This window comes from Piliocolobus tephrosceles, chromosome 13, assembly GCF_002776525.5.
Source record: "Piliocolobus tephrosceles isolate RC106 chromosome 13, ASM277652v3, whole genome shotgun sequence".
Taxonomy (NCBI): domain Eukaryota; kingdom Metazoa; phylum Chordata; class Mammalia; order Primates; family Cercopithecidae; genus Piliocolobus; species Piliocolobus tephrosceles.
The window spans coordinates 106,573,509-106,592,607 of record NC_045446.1 but is presented as its reverse complement, the minus strand read 5'-3'; the positions used below and the strand labels follow the sequence as shown (position 1 = coordinate 106,592,607).

The 19,099-nt window shown below is 40.9% G+C and overlaps 1 protein-coding gene across 7 annotated transcripts in view; it reads left to right on the top strand.

Annotated features, from left to right (window-relative positions):
• Positions 1 to 19,099, top strand: part of SIK3 (SIK family kinase 3) — a 261,417-nt gene that overhangs the window by 194,865 nt on the left and 47,453 nt on the right. For 6 of the 7 annotated variants that reach the window (XM_023208299.2, XM_023208296.1, XM_023208300.1 and 3 more), the window contains exons 5-6: positions 10,780 to 10,904; positions 11,695 to 11,818. In XM_023208299.2, coding sequence (XP_023064067.1) covers positions 10,780 to 10,904; positions 11,695 to 11,818 — 249 coding nt within the window. Of the gene's footprint in view, positions 1 to 4,606; positions 5,708 to 10,779; positions 10,905 to 11,694; positions 11,819 to 19,099 lie in introns of those variants that run through there. The other variant, XM_031933879.1, reaches the window with a different exon arrangement.

Below are 19,099 nucleotides of genomic sequence, written 5' to 3'. Positions count from 1 at the left end.
CTATTCTTTTCTCTTTTATCTTTAATTTATTATGAAATATTATGTATATACACAAATTTTCTTCAAGCATCTGCATACACTTTAGGGAATCACTAGAAGCAAACACCTGTGTAGTAATTGGCACTCAGGTCAAAAAACTAGAAAATTTCATCAGCCCAGACTGTACACTTCATCACAACCATATCCTTCCCCCAAGAGAAAAAAAATTTTTTTTTTACTTTTGTGTTAATCACTTATGTGCTCTACTTTATAGGTGTTTTTTTTTTCTTGTAATAGTTTTGCCACTGATGTAATGCATTACTCAGGAGTTTTGCTCCAAGGGATGCTATTTATATTGAATATAATGTGTAGTGGGTCCATCCTTAAACAATATAGTTTTGCTTGTTTTGAATGATACATGAATAGAATCGTATCGATTATATTATTTTTTGTCTGTTTCATCCAACAGTCTGTGAGATTTATCCATGTTTGTATAGCTGTGATTTATTCATTTTTATTTCTACATAGTATTCCATGAGATGAATATACCACAAGTTATTTTTCCATTGTACCTATTAATAGCTATTTTAAAAGCAAAAGCCCCTATTGCTTTCAGTTTGGGGCACTTACTAACAGCTGCAACGAACGTTCCTAAACATTTATCCTGTATACTCTTAAACATTAATGTGTATTCTTAAACATTTAAGAGTATAAACTGAAAAGTGAAATTGCTGGGTCCTATGGTTTGTGTTTTCGTTTTTATTTGGTAATGCTGAACTGTTTCCAGGAGGTGTGAGAGTGCCGCTGGCTCCGTGTCCTCTCCATTGCTTATTTTTATCTACTTTTAAATTTTTGCCCATCTGGCAACTGTGTAATGATTATCTTGTTGTGGTTTTAATTTTTTATTGTTTCTCTTTAATAATGAGATTGAGCTTCTTTTGTGCCTCTTGGCCGTTTTTTGTCAATTGTCAGTAGTCCTTTGCTCATTTTTCTACTGGATTTTCTATTGGTCTTACTGATTTATAGGAGTTTGCTTCTTTTTGATAGTCTGGATACAAGTCCTTTGTGTGTGTGTGTGTGTGTGTGTTTTAAATGATTGATTGATTGGTTGGTTGGTTGTTGAGATAGGGTCTCACTGTGTCACCCAGGCTGCAGTGCAGTGGCATGATCACAGCTCACAGCAGTCTCGACTTCCCAGACTCAAGCAATCCTCTTGCCTCAGCCTCCCGAGTAGCTGGGACCCCAGGCATACACCACCATGCCTGGCTAATTTATGTTTAGTTTTTGTAGATACGAAGTCTCCCTATATTTGCCCAGGCTGGTCTTAAACTACTGAGCTCAAGCAATCCATCTGTCTTGGCTTCCCAAAATGCTGGGATTACAGGAGTAAGCCACCACGCCCAGCCGAGTCCTTTATTTTCTAAGTTACAAATATCCTCCCTCACTTTGTGGTTTCTCACTTCATTCTCTTTAACGTGTGTATAAATTTTGGCATAATTTTAATGTAACCAAGTTTACCGCTTTTCCCTTTATGATTAGCACTTTTTGTTTCTTGGTTGAGAAATTCTTCCACCCCCTGAGGCCATAAAGATATCTCCTTTTTTTTGTTTTAATAAAAACTTCATAGTTTTACCTTTCACATTAGGGCTCTAATCCACCTGGAATTAATTTGGGATAGAGTGTGAGGTAGGCAGCCTATGTAATTGTTTTCCATATGAATAACCAATTATTCCTGTGCCACTTATTGAGAAATTTATCCTTTTCCCATTGATATACAGTGTCTGCCATTCTTTTCCATGCGTGTTTTTAAAAGAAACTTGACGCGGTATTCCTGAAGCATTATGTGTCTTTGGGAATTAACATAAGCAGAGCAAAGGGTGGCAGTCAGTAATAAAATGAAAAACAGTAAACTGTAATAACTAAGGAGTTTGCAAGTTTTTTGTTTTTTGTTTTTTTTGAGACAGTGTTTTGCTCTTGTCATCCGGACTAGAGTTCAGTGGTGCAATTTTGGCTCTGACGCAACTCTCCGCCTCCTGGGTTCAAGCGATTCTCCTGCCTCAGCCTCCCGAGTAGCTGGGATTTCAGGCACCCACCACCACACCTGGCTACTTTTTGTATTTTTAGTAGAGACAGGGTTTTGCCATGTTGGCCAGGCTGGTCTTGAACTCCTGACCTCACGTGATCCACCCACCTTGGCCTCCCAAAGTGCTGGGATTACAGGTGTGAGCCACACTGCCTGTCAAATTTGCAAATTTCAATAAAAACAATTATGGGATGTACATGAACTTAAACATAAACATATGCATGATGCTGAAAGTACAATGTGGGCCTGGACTTTGAGGGCACTGACAACTGACATTATAGGCTGTATCTGGTTCGTACTAACTTTTCTTTAACCTTTGTACTTGGGAATGTTACTTAACTTCTGAACCTCACGTCTCAGGCATAAAACAAAAATAATGCTCATCTCAATGAGGTAATAAATACAAGGTGCTCTAGCACAGCACTCAACAGAGAGTCCTTTGAAAAACATCTGTTTAATACTCCACAGTGCAGCACAAATAGGAAAAGTGTTGCACTGGAGAGATGAGTCAAGGACAGTCCAGTTCCAGGTCTTCCCGGGATACCTGGCTCCCTCCAGGGCTCTTGCCACTCATCTGCATGGCCACGACTTTCATTTCTAAGTACCCTGAATGTATTTGTATATAACTTAGGATTAGTATCTATTGGTTGTCATCAATCTTGGTAAAAAATGCCTAATTTTATTCACAGCTTGACATTTTAGATAACTCTGAATGGATCTGAATTATATTTGTAGTGCATTTCTGTGACTTAGGCTGTCTTTACAACAAACAAATAAACAAAAATTCTGAGGGGAAAATGATACCATTTCTCATCGAGAGTAATTATGTCATCATTTGTTTTCTCTCAGATCAAAGTTACATAACACTTGAATGAGATGAATATGGATGCTGTAAGCCACCTTTTTCTTCTGTGGAATGCTTTTCTCCTCTCTTAGTTTCCCTGTTACATGTTCCTGACTTTTTTCCTTTAACCACACTTTCTCTCTCCTTTTTGCTGCATCCTCTTTCTATTCTTCCACCTAGGGAATAGGAAGTACCTCTGAGTGTTTTCGAAGCTTTAATTCTCATCCTTCCCTTTTCTCGACTTTTTCTTCAAAAATATTTTATCCACTTATTACTATAATTCAGTTTCTCAGAATATCTTTACTTAAATTTCTGATCACCTTCTCAAAGTCAGGACATAAAGAAAAAGTAATTTTTTTTTTCTTCCCAAACTTCCCAACTTCTGCTTTGCTTAAGTCTGTCATCTGCTCAGACACTTCAGGGCCATATTCTCTACTACTTCTTTCTCATCCCATGTATTCTGTTTGTTATCAAGTACTGTCCACTCTTTTCAAAACATCTTTTGAATTGTTTTTCTCATTTTCACTATCTCACCTGATCACAGCCTTCAATATTCACCTCACACCTAACCTAATCTTGCTTTCTAGTTTATTTTACCACATCACCTGCCTGCTCCAGAAGTTCTGGCAACTCTTTATTGCCTGTAAGAGTGGCTCTCAAAGCTCTTCAGAAAGAACTGTGTTTTACTGTTCCTTTATATTCACACCAAAAGCATAAGTGACAAAAGGAAATACAGATAAATTGGACCTCATCAACATTTAAAACTTTTGTGCATCAAAGGACATCATCAAGATAATGAAAATCCACAGAATGGGAGAAAATATTTGCAAATCATATATCTAATAAGAGATTTGTATACAAAATATATAAGGAACATTCACAACTCAATAATAAGATAACCCAATTTTAAACTGCGCAAAAGATTTTAAGAGCCATTTCTCCAAAGCAGATATACAAGTGACTGAAAAGCACACAAAAAGATGCCCAACCTTATTGGCCATCAGGGAAATGTAAATGAAAACCACAGTAAGATACCATTTCACATCCACTGGGATAGCTGAATTAACAATTTAATAGTAATAATAAAGACAATAAGTGTTGGCAAAGATGTGGAGAAACTGGAATCCTTGTACATTGCTGGTAGGGATGTATAATGGTACAGCCACTTTGGATAGCAGTTTGGATCCTTCCTAAAAAGTTAAACAGAGTTAACCATATGACCCAGCAGTTCCACTCCCAGGTACGTATCCAAGAGAAATGAAACCATATGGCCACACAGAAACTCACGTAAATGTTCATAGCAGTATTATTTGTAGTCACTGCAAAATGGAAACAACCTGAATGTTCACTAGGCGATGAATGGATAAATGAAATGTGGAATGTCCATACCATGGATGTTATTCAGCAGTAAAATCGACTGAAGTGCTGATACATGGAACAACATGGATGAACCTCCAAAACATTATGCTCAGCGAAAGAAGCCAAACACTAAAGCTTATATATTGTATGAATCCATTTATGTGAAATGTTCAAGATTGACAAGACCATAGAGACAGAAAGTAGAAAGCCTAGGGCTGGGCAATTGGTGAGATACTTGAAGGGTGTTGTGGAGTAACTCCTAATTAGTACAGGGTTTCTTTTTGGGGTGATGAAAATGTTCTAAAATTTCTTTTGTTTTTTCACTGTCTTTTCCTTACAAGGTGGAAAATATTCTAAAATTGATTGTGGTAATGGTTGCACAACTCTGTGACTGTACTTAAAGCCACTGAGCATTACACTTTAAATGGGTGAATTGTATGGAATATGAAATATAAGAAATACGTTATGGCCAGGTGCAGTGGCTCATGCCTGCAATCCCAGCACTTTGGGAGGCTGAGGTGAGAGGATCATTTGAGCTCAGGAGTTCAAGACCAGCCTGGGCAACATAGCGAGACCCTGTCTCTATTTTATTCTATATTTTAAATTTTAAAAATTAAAAAGAAAAAAGAAAGAACATTTTATAAGAGAATATTTTATGAGAGACTTATAAAAGAGACATTAAGAATATGAAGTAATGTATTTCATATTCCTTATCTCAAGGCTGTAGGGAAAAAACAATTTAAATAAAAGCAGTAAATGAGTGGAGCATGGAGAGTGTCATGTGCCAAAGGTTATAATAAATTCATAATCACATTTTTTGTATCTGAAGTCTAATAAAATTTTTAAATATGGGGGAAAAAAGAAGGAAAGAAAAAATAGTAACGGTTCACAGGATGAAGTCCAAGGTCTTCATTCTGTCATTTGAAGCTGTATTTTATCTGGCCTGATGCTACTGTGCACTCTTTATTTCTTGCCATATGCCCCTACAAACCCTTTATTGTACCCAGGGCAGTGTCTTGCTTGTCACTTGAACTTAGCAAGTTTATTCTAGGTTCTGCCCTTGCCGTGCTCCCTCCTGACTGCCATTCAGAGCACCCTTTCCACCTTCCTTCATTGCCTCTCCAGATCCTGGCCATTCAACCAAGTTCTGCTTCCTTTGAGCCTTTCCCTAGAGCTATTTTTTATGCCTTTGGTTTGTTAAAAGAACTAACACATTGCTATACCTGTTGGAAGGGTTCCATAAACATGTTACATAGAGTAAAGGAAATGGAGGAACTTATTTAGAGACTTACAAAAGAGACATTAAGAATAAGAAGCTTTAGTAAATAATGAAAGACGTTGTGAATTAAAGCAGCTCCAGAGCCAAAATAAGATGAACAAGCCTATTAAATAGAAATGGTTTTCTAGGTTCAAGTTCAGATCAAACTTAAGCTCTAAAGCTTTTCTTGGCTTGGTGCAGTGGCTGTTGCTTGTAATCCCAGCGCTTAGGAAGGCCTAGGCGGGAGGATCGCTTGAGCCCAGGAATTTGAGACCAGCCTGGACAACATAGCAAGACCCCCATCACTACAAACAATTTTTTAAAAATAGCTAGGCATGGTGGTGTTTGCCCATAGTCTCAGCTATTTAGGAGGCTGAGGCAGGAAGATGGCTTGAGCCCAGGAGGTACAGGCTTTAGTGAGCTCTGATTGTGCCACTGCACTCCCGCCTGGGAAACAGAGTAAGACTCCATCTCAAAAAATAAAAAAAAAAAAGTTTTTCTTTACCTTTTTCTTTGGCATTTCTGACTTAAGCCAGTGAGAATTCTTCCTTATTCTTTTTTACTCATTGCTTGAATTTTTGTTATGAGAATTTTTTTCCTCCAACTTGGATGATCTTTCAGTTTTTTTCCAGTCGTTCATACATGTAGATAACTAAAAACAGCAAAACTCTTAGTGATTCTGTTCCATGTCTATCTGTTCCCCACCTCCATTTCCTACCACACACCCCAGCATTCCCCTAGTACATTCCCCTAGTACCTAAAATAGACTAGTTTAACTGTATTTTTTCCTTCCATTCCTCTTAAAATGTGTAGCAAAATGTCCCCAAAGGTAAGCAACTAAGAGAATGAAGAGGAGGTATTCTCCCATCCCAGTTATTCAGTCCCAGAAGTATTGATTGGAAGGCACTGAATTTTCAAAATGACTTCCAGATTTAGTACATGGTAATAATTTGAGGCTTTCCCACATGGATAATTTAAATGTTCAGAAAATAAGTTATGTTATAGCTGAATGGGCAGCAAATTAGCCAGAATTTTAACTTACAAGATGCATAGCAGTAGTGAAGATTAATGTGAAATACTAGTAAACAGCCACTGGTAGGGAAGAGAAGACAGCCATGTGCTTTCAATGAAACCGTCAATTTATAATAATATGTATATTGAAAAGGGAGAGTGGATCAGATCCTGTTAGGTTTGGTACCTTAAAGAAAGAATTAGGATACCGCAGCCTCAGTAACTAAAGGAATCTGCCCATAATTGGGGGGTAAAAGGTGTCTTGTAGGCAGGGAATAGCAAGATTTTGCTTGAATGTACACCTTAGAGTTGGGAGTAACAATACTTGGAATGACTATAGGAGCCCTCTCGACAGGTTTCTGAGACTAGAGGATTTTGTTTGGTGCATAATAGGAGATGAGAGCAAGCCAGTAGTATTTGGTTGTTGTTGAATCCTACAGAAATCTTGCGTTTGGTCATTGGGTCTAGCTGTTGAAGCCAGCTGTTTGGATGTAACATAGTGGAAGCAGGTGCTTCTGCAGATGTGGCCCTCTCTAGTTGTCTGGCCCTAATATATCATTCATTCTCATATACTTATTTCTCTCATAAAATCCTTGTAACTATTAGCAGTCTAAGCCTGCAGACATTGCTGAAACTGGTTCCCTTTGATATTGTTTTCTTTGTAACAATTTCCTGTTTTATAGATAAAATAACAAGCTCACGCTATTAGGTTTGTGCCTTCACCTCCCTGGCAAAGTAAAATCCCAGAAAGGTTACTAAACATTAGTGGTTCAAAATGAGAAATCTGTACATGTTATCTGCTTATAGGAAAATTTAAACTCTACTGGTTTAAATTCATTGCTTAGCCTGCTGCATGCTCCACTGAAAACACAAACAAAAAACTCCATGATTCTTCTAGAATTTGTTATCCAGTCATTCCAGTGCCAGAATCCATCAGGCAGAACAGAAATATTCGCATTTCTCCTCTGCACTGTGGAAAAGAGGAAGGCTGATCATGGAAAAGGACCTGGTGAAGGTTTTTGCAAACCTAAGGATCTTTTTTCTTCTATTTTTGCAAACTTAAGGAACTTCTTTCTGGATAATTCTCAGAGACATCAACTTTGCTGAATCTCAGTTGCTGGGATTTTTAGCAACCTGTCCCCACTCTGCCAAGAAAAAATCTTAACAGTGACCAGTGTGTGCGACTTTAATTTGTAAGTGAAACTTACAGTGTTTCAAAAGTTGTAGGTTAGTTGTAGAGCGTTAAATGCAGTTTTGTTCATAGTCAACATTAAGTGCCCACTGTGTTAAACACTGTTAGATACTGCGAAAGAGAGAAGAATAAGGTGTCCTTAAGGAACTAGAGAGAGAGGGTGGATCTTTACAAGAGAGAGTGTTTTTCAGGAGCTAGAAGAATACATTATATATGTATTCAAATAATAAAGGGAAAGTACAGAGTAGATAGGGGACATTTCTTGTAGGGGATCCAGGAGGACTTCACAGAAGTATTATTTATTTCCATTAATGAATGAGGGTATTCATCTTCTCATAGAAGAAGCCATAATGATTCTATTTGTGGTCCTGACTGCCACACCCCTTATGATCATTAAGTTAATTTTAGAACCTTGGGAGGGACAGCTAGGAGGCAGAGGCTCTCGTTGCTGGCCAGCTGCCATTGTCAGTTTGAGAAGTCTCCAGGAGTCATGAGGTGACGAGAGGATTGGCCCAGTGATTTTATTGCAGTTTAATTTCGTGACCCTTTCTTGAGTCTCTGCTATAAATTAGAACCACTGTGTAGTGACTAGGATAAATAAAATGGTATCTCCTCGATTTACTAATTAGTGGAGGGTATAAACACACAATACAATTAAGTATAATATAAGGCAGAGGCCGGGCGCAGTGGCTCACACCTGTAATCCCAGCACTTTGGGAGGCTGAGTGGGTGGATCACCTGAGGTTGGGAGTTCGAGACCAGCCTGACCAACATGGAGAAACCCTGTTTCTACTAAAAATACAAAAATTAGCCAGACGTGGTGGCACATACCTGTAATCCCAGCTACTTGGGAGGCTGAGGCAGGAGAATCACTTGAACCTGGGAGGTGGAGGTTGCGGTGAGCCAAGATCGCGCCATTGTACTCCAGCCTGGGCAACAAGAGTGAAACTCCATCTCAAAAAAAAATATATATGTGGCAGAGCACTAATGGGATGTAGAGGCATAAACAAAAAGCTGTGGAAGCACAGAGGGGGAGGCCATTGACATGGTGTTTTCTGGTTTAAATCAGTTAAGCCTTCATACAGGAAGTTATATTTGACTGGGCCTTGAAAATGAGTGATACATTAAAGATGGAAAAGAAAGGAAAAGGCATGGCACAGAGAGGAAATAGCATATGGAAGGCACGTAAACACAGGATGTGAATAGTCTAGTGACTAGCATGGCCAGGGATAAATAGGAAAGATGGGATGGAGCTGGGTTGTGAAGGATGTTAAATGACAGTGCTGAGATGAAGACTGTTCTGTAAGCAGAAGGGAGCCAGCCCATGTTTTTGAGCGAGGAGGTAACAGGATCTGGTTTGTGTAACTTTGTGCTATGAAAGGATGGCTTAGGGGAAAATGAAATAGACAGGAAGTAAGCAGTAGCATCACTCTAACCTAGGGATGGTAAGAGTATGAACTGCAGTGGTAGAAGAGGAAATAGAAAAGAGGAGGTGGATTCAAGACACATGGAGTTGAAGCAGTAAGAGTTTTATTACCAGCTTGAAATGGGAAACAAGAGGGAGAAAGGACTTGAAGATGACTCCAGTGTTTCTAGTAACACAGGTGGTGATGTCACTAATGAGGGTAGAAGTACTGAAAGCGCAGGTATGACTCTGGAAAATAGTGGGTTTGAGGTATTTCTTCCCAAGCAAGTATTGGGGATTCATGCCAGGAACTTAAGAATGGTACCAGGGCCAGACATATAAATTTGGGGAATTATCCCCAAACAAATGCTGGTAGAAGTGGTGAGATTAAAAGAGTTAGCCCTGAGAAAACATAGAGCAAGGAGAGGCAGTTAGAATCAGCAGAGCCTGCTGAAAAACACCTTCTGTAGAAGGTAGAAAGAAGGAAAGCAAACAGCAAAGGGAGAGTTGTCAACAGGAGTAAAACCAGAAAAGAGAGGGACGAGTTTCAGAGAGTAGATGGGTGCTTAACATTTTCAGATGCTGGGATTGCAGGGAGCATGGTGTCCCTGGGGCGTGAGGGATTTCTAGCCTGTCACATGGGTTTACATACATACATACATAGAAGCATTTCTACACCAAAGCTCAATCCTTTGGCCGGCCATCCTTGCTCATTGTCTTACTCCCAAAGACTCATCCCTGCTGCCTCCCATCTGCTGCCTCTTACAGCAGTAGAAGAGAGAGAAGAAGGGAGGGAAATTGAAGCACAAGGAGAGTTAAAATTAAAATGTAAGCATTCTTGCTTCAGTTTGTAAATAAGTTGCATATTCTTCCTTTTGAATAAACTACTTAATTATAATAATGTCACTTTGTCTAATGTTTAAATGGTCATAGATGTGTTTGTCATAAGAAGTAAAAATAACATAAAAATTCTGGGTCCAGCTGAGGAGGCTTACATGTGTTTCCTGATTCTAATGTGTTCTTAACATCATCCAGTTTCATTTGCATTCTTTTATTTATTTATTTATTTATTTTGAGGCAGAGTCTCACTCTGTCGCCAGGCTGGAGTGCAGTGGCACCATCTCGGCTCACTGCAACCTCTGCCTCCTGAGTTCAAGCAATTCCCCTGCCTCATCCTCTCGAGTAGCTGGGACTACAGGTACACACCACTACGCCCGGCTCATTTTTTGTATTTTAGTAGAGACGGGGTTTCACCATGTTGGTCAGGATGATCTCCTGACCTCGTGATCTGCCCACCTCGGCCTCCCAAAATGATGGGGTTACAGGCGTGAGCCGCCGCGCCCGGCCCCATTTGCATTCTTAAAGGAACAAGTACCACTCGCTTTATTCTGCCTAGGTTTACAAAGGGAGCAGTACTATTTCTGCTGACATAAACTGATCATGTTTGTCTTTGTATTTCAGCTCATCTGTATCTCTGTTTCACTATTACTGTTTTAAGTGTCTAGCTATGTGGTTTCTAAATGTTCTCTTTTTGCATTTAATATTCAGACTTAATGATTGGGAATCTTTAGTAACTAGAGACTAGTGTTTGCTCAGTTACAATAAAAAGGTTAACAATAATATGAATTATGTCCATTTGTCTTTCTAGATTTTGGTTTCAGTAACCTCTTCACTCCTGGGCAGCTGCTGAAGACCTGGTGTGGCAGCCCTCCCTACGCTGCACCTGAACTCTTTGAAGGAAAAGAATATGATGGGCCCAAAGTGGACATCTGGGTAAGTAATTGCCTTCTCTTATACCCCACAGCATTAGCTACCCTTGGTTGATGACAGCTGTTCGCATGCTGAAGGATGCATAATCATGCATATGAATTGAGATCCTGGTCACCTGTTCTTTCAAGTCCCAATTCCTGTGCAAAGTCTTTTTTTTTTTTGAAACAGTCTCACTTTGTCACCCAGGCTGGAGAACAGCAGCACAATCTTGGCTCACTGCAACCTCAACCTCCCAGGTTCAAGTGATTCTCCTGCCTCAGCCTCCCAAGTAGCTGGGATCACAGGCACACGCCACCACACTTGGCTAATTTTTGTATTTTTAGTAGAGACAGGGTTTCACCATGTTGGCCAGGCTAGTCTCAAACTCCTGACCTCAGGTGATCCTCCCGCCTTGGCCTCCCAAAGGGCTGGGATTATAGGCATGAGCCGCTGCACCCTGCCTACTTGTGCAAAGTCTTTTCTCCAATACTTACCTTGTGGACTGAGCCACAGATTTCAAATTTCCCCTTTGCATCCCCAAGGGCCAGCTTGGATGGGGGCCCTTGCCAAGAACAGAGATTCTTTCTACTGTGACCACTTACCTTATCCCCGGAGAACGAGTACTGAGAAAAATTCGGATGTTACCCTAAATTAATGCCTAGAAGCAAAGAAGATTGTTAACTGTTCTAAGATAGGAGAAGTTTGTTCCGTAATCGTATGCATGACTCACCATCATCTGCATACACACACTACAGTGGTCTTGTTTGTTTCCCCTGATGCGATTAATTGTACATCCTGTCTGTTTGGGATGCAGAGCCTTGGAGTTGTCCTCTATGTGCTTGTGTGCGGTGCCCTGCCGTTTGATGGAAGCACACTGCAGAATCTGCGGGCCCGCGTGCTGAGTGGAAAGTTCCGCATCCCATTTTTTATGTCCACAGGTAAGGGAGTCGCTAGCAGCCAGCTATGAATGAGTTCATGAAAGTTAGACCCACTGAGGAGTTATCCCAGGAATTTAGCAATGGAGTATAAATGCCCCACTTACAATCTTTTTTAACTCCAGCTTGCTGACCTGATGCCTCCAGGAGGCAAGGTTCTGTAGAAACAGAGCATACAGGTTTTGGCATCAGATAGCCCTGCCTGGGTTTGGATCTGGGCCCTAAGTCTGTCTTAGCTTTAGTTTCCTCATCTATACATTGGCTGAGAGTTTTGTGAGGGCTGCTATTACTGTAAGGATTAAATGAGATAATGTGTGTGAAGACTCAGTAGGCCCATGGCATAGCAGTAATGCAATAAATGTTTTTGTTTCACTTCTGTCTTTCTACCTTTTTCCAGGATATTTCCACTTACTGGGTTCTCATTGCAATGTGGTTTTAAATGCCAAGGATAAAGTAGGCTTTGCATCTTAGTCTTGCCACTGCTTCATTTCCTATTTCTGTGCTCTTTGTCCTTCAGAATCAAATTTTAAAAAATTTATTTAATAAGTGGGCAGTAAGGTAGGCAGGTCTTGGAAAAATTTAACACTGAAAATAGATACAAGATACCCAGAATTAACAGTATTTTATCACCACTTATTTGCACATAAGAAGGGAACATTTTAGAGACAATGCAAAAAGCCATTAGTTTTGCTTAATCATCTGTTTTCATTTTAAGGAAGAACATATGTCTACTGGGTCGACAACAAAGTAGAAGCCCATGGTAATTGCGTTTTAGAACAAAGAGGTGAACCTTGGAGTAGATTTAACTTGTCTCCTTCGAACTGATAACTTCATAGTATAGAAGATGATGCTAAATGCTGTGAGAAAAGTAAAATAGAGAAGGAGTTAGGATAGTGGTTGGTGGAGGAAGTGACCTTTCAGCAAAGCCTGAAAGAAGGTGAGGGTAAATGCTGTACAGTCCGGGGAAGAGCACCCCCCAGCTGTTGAGGGATCAGCGCAGAGGCCAAGGGGAGGGAGCATGGCTGCATGGGAAGGAACGGGAAGGAGGCCTGCGTGCCTGGAAGGAAGGAGCGATGAGAGATGAGGAAGAGAGATAAAGTCAGAGAGGTAAGAGGGAACTTAATTTTAGGGCCTAGTTAGTGTAAAGACTTTAGATTTTCCTCTGACTGAAGTGTACAGGATTGGAGGGTTTTGACAGGAGTGATGTAATCTGACTTTTGTTTTTTCCAAATTTTATGATGAAAAATTTCAAACATACAAAAAAGCTGAAAAATTTTGCAGTGACTTTTGCTTAAAAAAGATCTCTTTGGCTGCTGTGTTGCCAGTAGGCTGAATGGTGCAAAGGCTGAAGGAGGGGCACCATTTAGGAGGAGACTTTTACAGTAGTCCAGATGAGAGATGTTGGTGGCTGGTTCCCAGTCTGGGATGTCAAGGTGGAGATGGTAAGAACTGATCAGATTCAAGAGATGCTACATACCATGTGTGGCAGCCACTGTTCAAAGCACTTCGCAAGCATTAACTCACTTAATTATTTTAACAACCTATGAGATACATAAGATTATTGTCTCTATTTTACTGGTGATAAAACTGAAGCCAGGAGAGATTAGGCAATTTTCCCAAGATAACACAGCTTCCAAGTGACTGAAGTAGAATTTGAACCCAGGTAGTTTGGCTCCAGTAACATTTAGTGTTAGATTTGATATGAAAGAAAGACTCCAGAGTTTCTGTCCTGAGCAACTGGAAGGATGGATTTACTGCTAACTGAGATGGGAATGACTGGAGAATAATACTTGCATTTTGGAGAGATGTTTTAGACATGTCATGTTTGAGGTGCACATTAGACGTCAGAGTTGTGATACTGAATAGGCAGTTGCATTTAGGAGAGAGATCTGGGTTGGGGATGTATGTTTGGAATCCCCACTGTATAGATAATAGTTAAAGCCATGAGATGAGCTCACTTTTTAGAGAGTGGTTACAGAGAAGAGAGGAGGTCCACGGATTAAACTCTGGAACATACCGATATTTAGGGAACAGGCGGGTGAAGAGGGATCATAAGAGTTGCGGGTGAGGTAAGCCAGAGGGCCTGCTGTCCTAGGAGACAAGTGAAGAAACTGTTCCCGGGAGGAGGGAGGAGGGAGGAGGGAGTGAGGAGCTGTAGGGGTCAATGCTGCTGCCAAGTCAGGTAAGAGGACCGAGAACTGAATGTTGCATTTAGAAATGTGGAGATCATTAATGATTTTGTTTCTTTTTTATCCCCCCACACCCTCGCCTTCCTAGATCATTAATGATTCTGAAGTACACTTTTGGCAGAGGAACAGGAGCAAAAGCTTAATCATGTGGTTGCAACAAAAAAGGAATAGAAGGAAAATAGACAAAGGAAGTAGACACACTCTTTCCAGTTTACTATAAAAGGAAGCAGAGAAGTGATCCAGTATTGCTCTGCCCAGGGTCACCAGTGATCTCCTTATTGATCAACTGCATATCCTTTAGTCTTTTTCTTAATCACTGCCCAGCAATGATTAACACTTCACCTCTCCCCTTCCTCCCTCTCTCCCTTCCTCCCTCCCTTCCTTCCTTCCCCCCTTCCTTCCTTTTTTGAGACTGGGTCTTGCTCTGTTGCTCAGGTTGGAGTGCAGTAGTGTGATCATGGCTCACTGCAGCTTGACCTCCCAGGCTCAAGTGATCCTCCCTTAGCCTCCCAAGTAGCTGGAGCTACAGGCACATACCACACACCACTACGCCTAATTTTTTTTTTTTTTTTTTGTGGTAGAGATGGGGTTTTGCCATGTTGTCCAGGCTGGTCTCAAACTCCTGAGGTCAGGCGATCTGCCTGCCTTGATCTCCCAAAGTGCTGGGACTACTGGTGTGAGCTACTGCACCTTGCCTCTTTAGTTATATTTTAGAGCACTTTTAGATTCACAGCAATATTGAGTGGAAGGTACACAGTTTCCATGTACCCTCTGTGCTGTCCTCCCTCCCTCCCCTGCCGGCCCCTGTCATTATCAAATGTGCCCCACCGGAGTGGTACATTTGTTAACAATCAATGAACATGCATGGACAGATTATCACCCAAAGTCCACAGCTTACGTTAGGGTTTTCTCTCAGTGTTACACATTCTGTGGGTTTTGACGAATGTATAGTGACATGTTTTCACCACTATAATATCATATAAAATTGTTTCACTTCCCCCCAAATCCTCTGTGCTCTGTCTGCCTGTTTATCCATGTCTCCCTAACCCCCTGCAACCACTGATCCTTTCACTGTCTCCACAAGTTTTTCCTTTTCCAGAATGTCATGTGGTTGGAAACATACAGCATGTAGCCTTTTCAGATTGGTGTTTTTCAAATAGTAATATGCAATAAGATTCCTCCATGTCTCTTCATGACTTGAGAGCTGGTTTCTTTTGAGCACTGAATAATATTTCATTGCCTGTGGGTACCACCCTTTATCCTTTCACCTACTGATGACATCTTGGTTGCTTCCAAATTTTAACAATTATGAATAAAGCTACTATAACATCCTTGTGCAGGTTTTTGTGTGGACAGAAATTTTTAACTCATTTGGGTAAATACTAAGGAGCCCAGTTCTGGATCATATGGTAAGAGCGTGGATAGTTTTATAGGAAACTGCCAAACTGTCTTCCAGAGTGGCTATGCTGTTTTGCGTTCCTGCCAGCAGTGAGAGAGCTTCTGCTGCGCCACATCCTTGTCAGCATTTGGTGGTGTCAGCATTTTGGATTTTGGCCACTCTAATAGGTATATAGTGGTGTTTCATTGTTATTTTAATTTATAATTCTCTAATGATGTATGAGGATGAGCATCTTTTCTTATGCTTATTTACCATCTCTATATCTTTGCTGAGGTGCCGCTTCAGGTCTTTTGGTCATTTTAAAATTCAGGTTGTTTATTTTCTTATTGTTGAGTCACTCATTACATTTTAAAACACTTTTTCTCATTGCTTCTGAGACGCCGTATTCTCCATTTTTCCTCCTGTCCTCTGGGAGCACCTTCTCAGTCTTCTCTGCCAGACGTATTTTTCTCTGCTCATCCTTTAGATCTTTTCGTCTTTACAGGATCTTTCTGGAGCCTTCCTGTTTACTGCCATAGCTTCATTGATCACTGTGGTGATCAGTCCTCAATTAACTTTTTGGCCTGGACCTCTCCTCTTGGATCTAGGGCTACATATTCAAGTAGTTGCTAACCATTGTCTTCACTTTCATGTCTTGAAGGCAGATCAACGGAGACATCTTCAGAAATGAACTTAACTTCTCCCTCCCTAGATTTGCTCTGTTCTGTATTTGTTGCCGTAGTGAATAGCATCACTGTCTGACCAAGGCCAACACAAGCCTCGATGCTTTCTCTCTCACCATTGCCACAGCTGATCAGTTACCAAATCCCGTCAATTCAACCCTCCATTCCTGTAGCCACTTCTAAGACCATGCTATCATCTTCCCTTGCCTCAATTAAACAGTAGCCGATTATATGGATTCCTGGCTCCAGTCTTATCCCCTCCACCCCATTGTCAACTTTGCTACATGAGTAATCTTTCCAGAACACAAACATAAAAATAAATAAAACATACCACACACACACATACACATACACTCTCTCTCTCTTTCTCTCTCTCTCTTACTTAAACACACAAATCTGATTATATCGTTTTCTAGCCTGAAACTTTTTGGTGGTTTACCATTGCCTCTAAGGTAAAGTTTACTCCATAAGGTGGCAAAGCATTGACTTACAAACATTTTTGGCTATGATTTTTAAAAAAGTACATTTTATACTGTGACCCAGAACACACATATATAGACACAAATGAACAAAAGATTTGTTTGCTTGATTTTAGAGATGGGGTCTTGCTATTTTATCCAGGCTGAACTTGAACTCCTGGACTCAAGTGACCCTCCTGCCTCAATCTCCCAAGTAGCTGGGACTAGAGGCATATACCACCCTGGCTGACAACAAAAGACTTTCTTTTTTTTTGAAATGGAGTCTCGCTCTGTCGCCCAGGCTGGAGTGCAGTGATGTGATCATAGCTTGCTGCAACCTCCAGTTCCTGGGCTCAGGCAGTCCTCCCACCTCAGCCTCCCAAGTAGCTGAGACTACAGGCAAGCAACATCATGCCCATCTAACTTAAAAAGAGTTTTGTTTTTTTTTTGAGACGGAGTCTCACTCTGTCGCCCAGGCTGGAGTACAGTGGCTGATCTCGGCTCATTGCAAGCTCCGCCTCCTGGGTTCACGCCATTCTCCTGCCTCAGCTTCCCAAGTAGCTGGGACTACAGGCGCCTGCCACCACGCCCGGCTAATTTTTTTGTATTTTCAGTAGAGACGGGGTTTCACCGTGTTAGCCAGGATGATCTCGATCTCCTGACCTTGTGATCCGCCTGCCTTGGCCTCCCAAAGTGCTGGGATTACAGGCATGAGCCACCGCGCCCAGCCAAAAATTTTTTATAGAGATGGAGTCTCACTCTGTTGACCAAGCTGGTCTTGAATTCCTAGCCTTAAGCGATCCTTCCTCCTTTACCTCCATGAGCCACTGCGTCCAGCCAACAAACAATTTTTTTTAAAAAAAGCAAAACTTACCTTACTATGTACAGTGCATTCCAATATATTTTATTCTATTCCATGTTTTAAAAAAAATGCTGATTTTGACTTACTAAGTTGATCTCCTGTCTGCTGTTTCAGAAACCATGACATAGAAATACCTTTCTAACCTGACTCCTGCCTAGCTCTTCAGCCCCAGCTCCCACTCTCCCACCAGTCACCCTAATTTTCTTCTCATTCCATGAACAAGTTCCTTTTTCTGGAGCATGTCCCACTGCCAAGAATATATCTTCCTTATCCCACCCCACTCCACCCACTCCTATATTGTAGAATTTAGAATAAAAAAATTAGATGGGATAGAAAGAAGAATCTAGATAATTTCTATTCATTCTTCATGTCTCTAAACTTTTTCTTATCATGGTGCTTACCAAGCTTTATATTGTAATTACTTCTTTCATTGTATGTCTTCCACACCAGACTGAACTTAGGGAAAGTACAGACGAAACATGTCTTTTTCACATCTGTCAATAACCTACCATAGGATCTGGTGTGTAGTAGGACTTAGTAAATATTAAATCTGAATCAGAACCACCCTACCCCCAGTGGCATTCATTTACATTTAGAATAAAATTCAAGGAGTCATTATTATTATGGCCTAGAAGGCACAGCTGTCATTGCCCCTTCTTTGGTCTCATTTCCTGTTACTGTTCACCTCTGGTTCTGAGTTCCAGTCACAGGGCCTTCCTTGCTGTTTCTCAGACTTGCCAAACACATACATTCCCCTCAGAGAGGAGTCACAGGTCCCCTCGGAGAGGTCTATTCTGGCTACCCTTATTTATCATTCTCTTTCTGTAATTCTGCTTTCTCTTCATAGCACTTAGCACTACCTCACATTACTTTATTGTCTCCTCACCTCCCATCACCACTTGACCATAATAAGCATTTGGTTTTTGTTTACTGCTGTGTTCCCAGGGCTTTGGACGGCGCCTGAGTTCTAGCAGGCACTCAGTAAATATTTGTTGAATGAATTAATGCATAGGGTTGTTAGAATGCTGACTCCAAAACCTCCTCTAGAGAGTACAGTCTTATCCAAATCATAATATCAAGAAATTACATTTGTTTAGGGCTTTTGAGTTTATAAAATAATTTCTTTTTTTAATGGTTTTATTTTTTGAGACAGTATCTCACTCTGTCACCCAGGCTGGAGTGCAGTGGCGTGATCTTGGCTGACTGCAGGGCCAAGGCTCACTCCGCCTCCTGGGCCCAAGCCATCCTCCCACCTCAGCCTCCTGAGTAGCTTGGACTACAGGCACACGACACCACGCCCAGTTAATTTTTGTAGTTTTTTGTAGAGATAGGGTCTTATTATGTTGCCCAGGCTGGTCTTGAACTCCTGGACTCAAGAAGACTGCCCACCTCAGCCTCCCAAAGTTCTGGGATTACAGGTGTGAGCCACTGCAACCAGCCAGTATCTTTTTAAAAAATATTTCAATTTTTCAATTTTTATATTTTTAGCGACAGGGTCTTACTCTGTCACCCAAGCTAGAGCCTAGTGGTGTGACCGTAGCTCACTGCAGCCTCAAACTCCTGGGTTCAAACAATCCTCCTACCTCAGGCTCCAAAGTAGCTAGGACTACAGGTCTGTGCCACCATGCCAAGCTGATTTTTTTAAAAGATTTTTTGTGGAGATGAGTCTCACTACATTGCCCAGTCTGGTCTTGAACTCTTGGCCTCAAGCAAT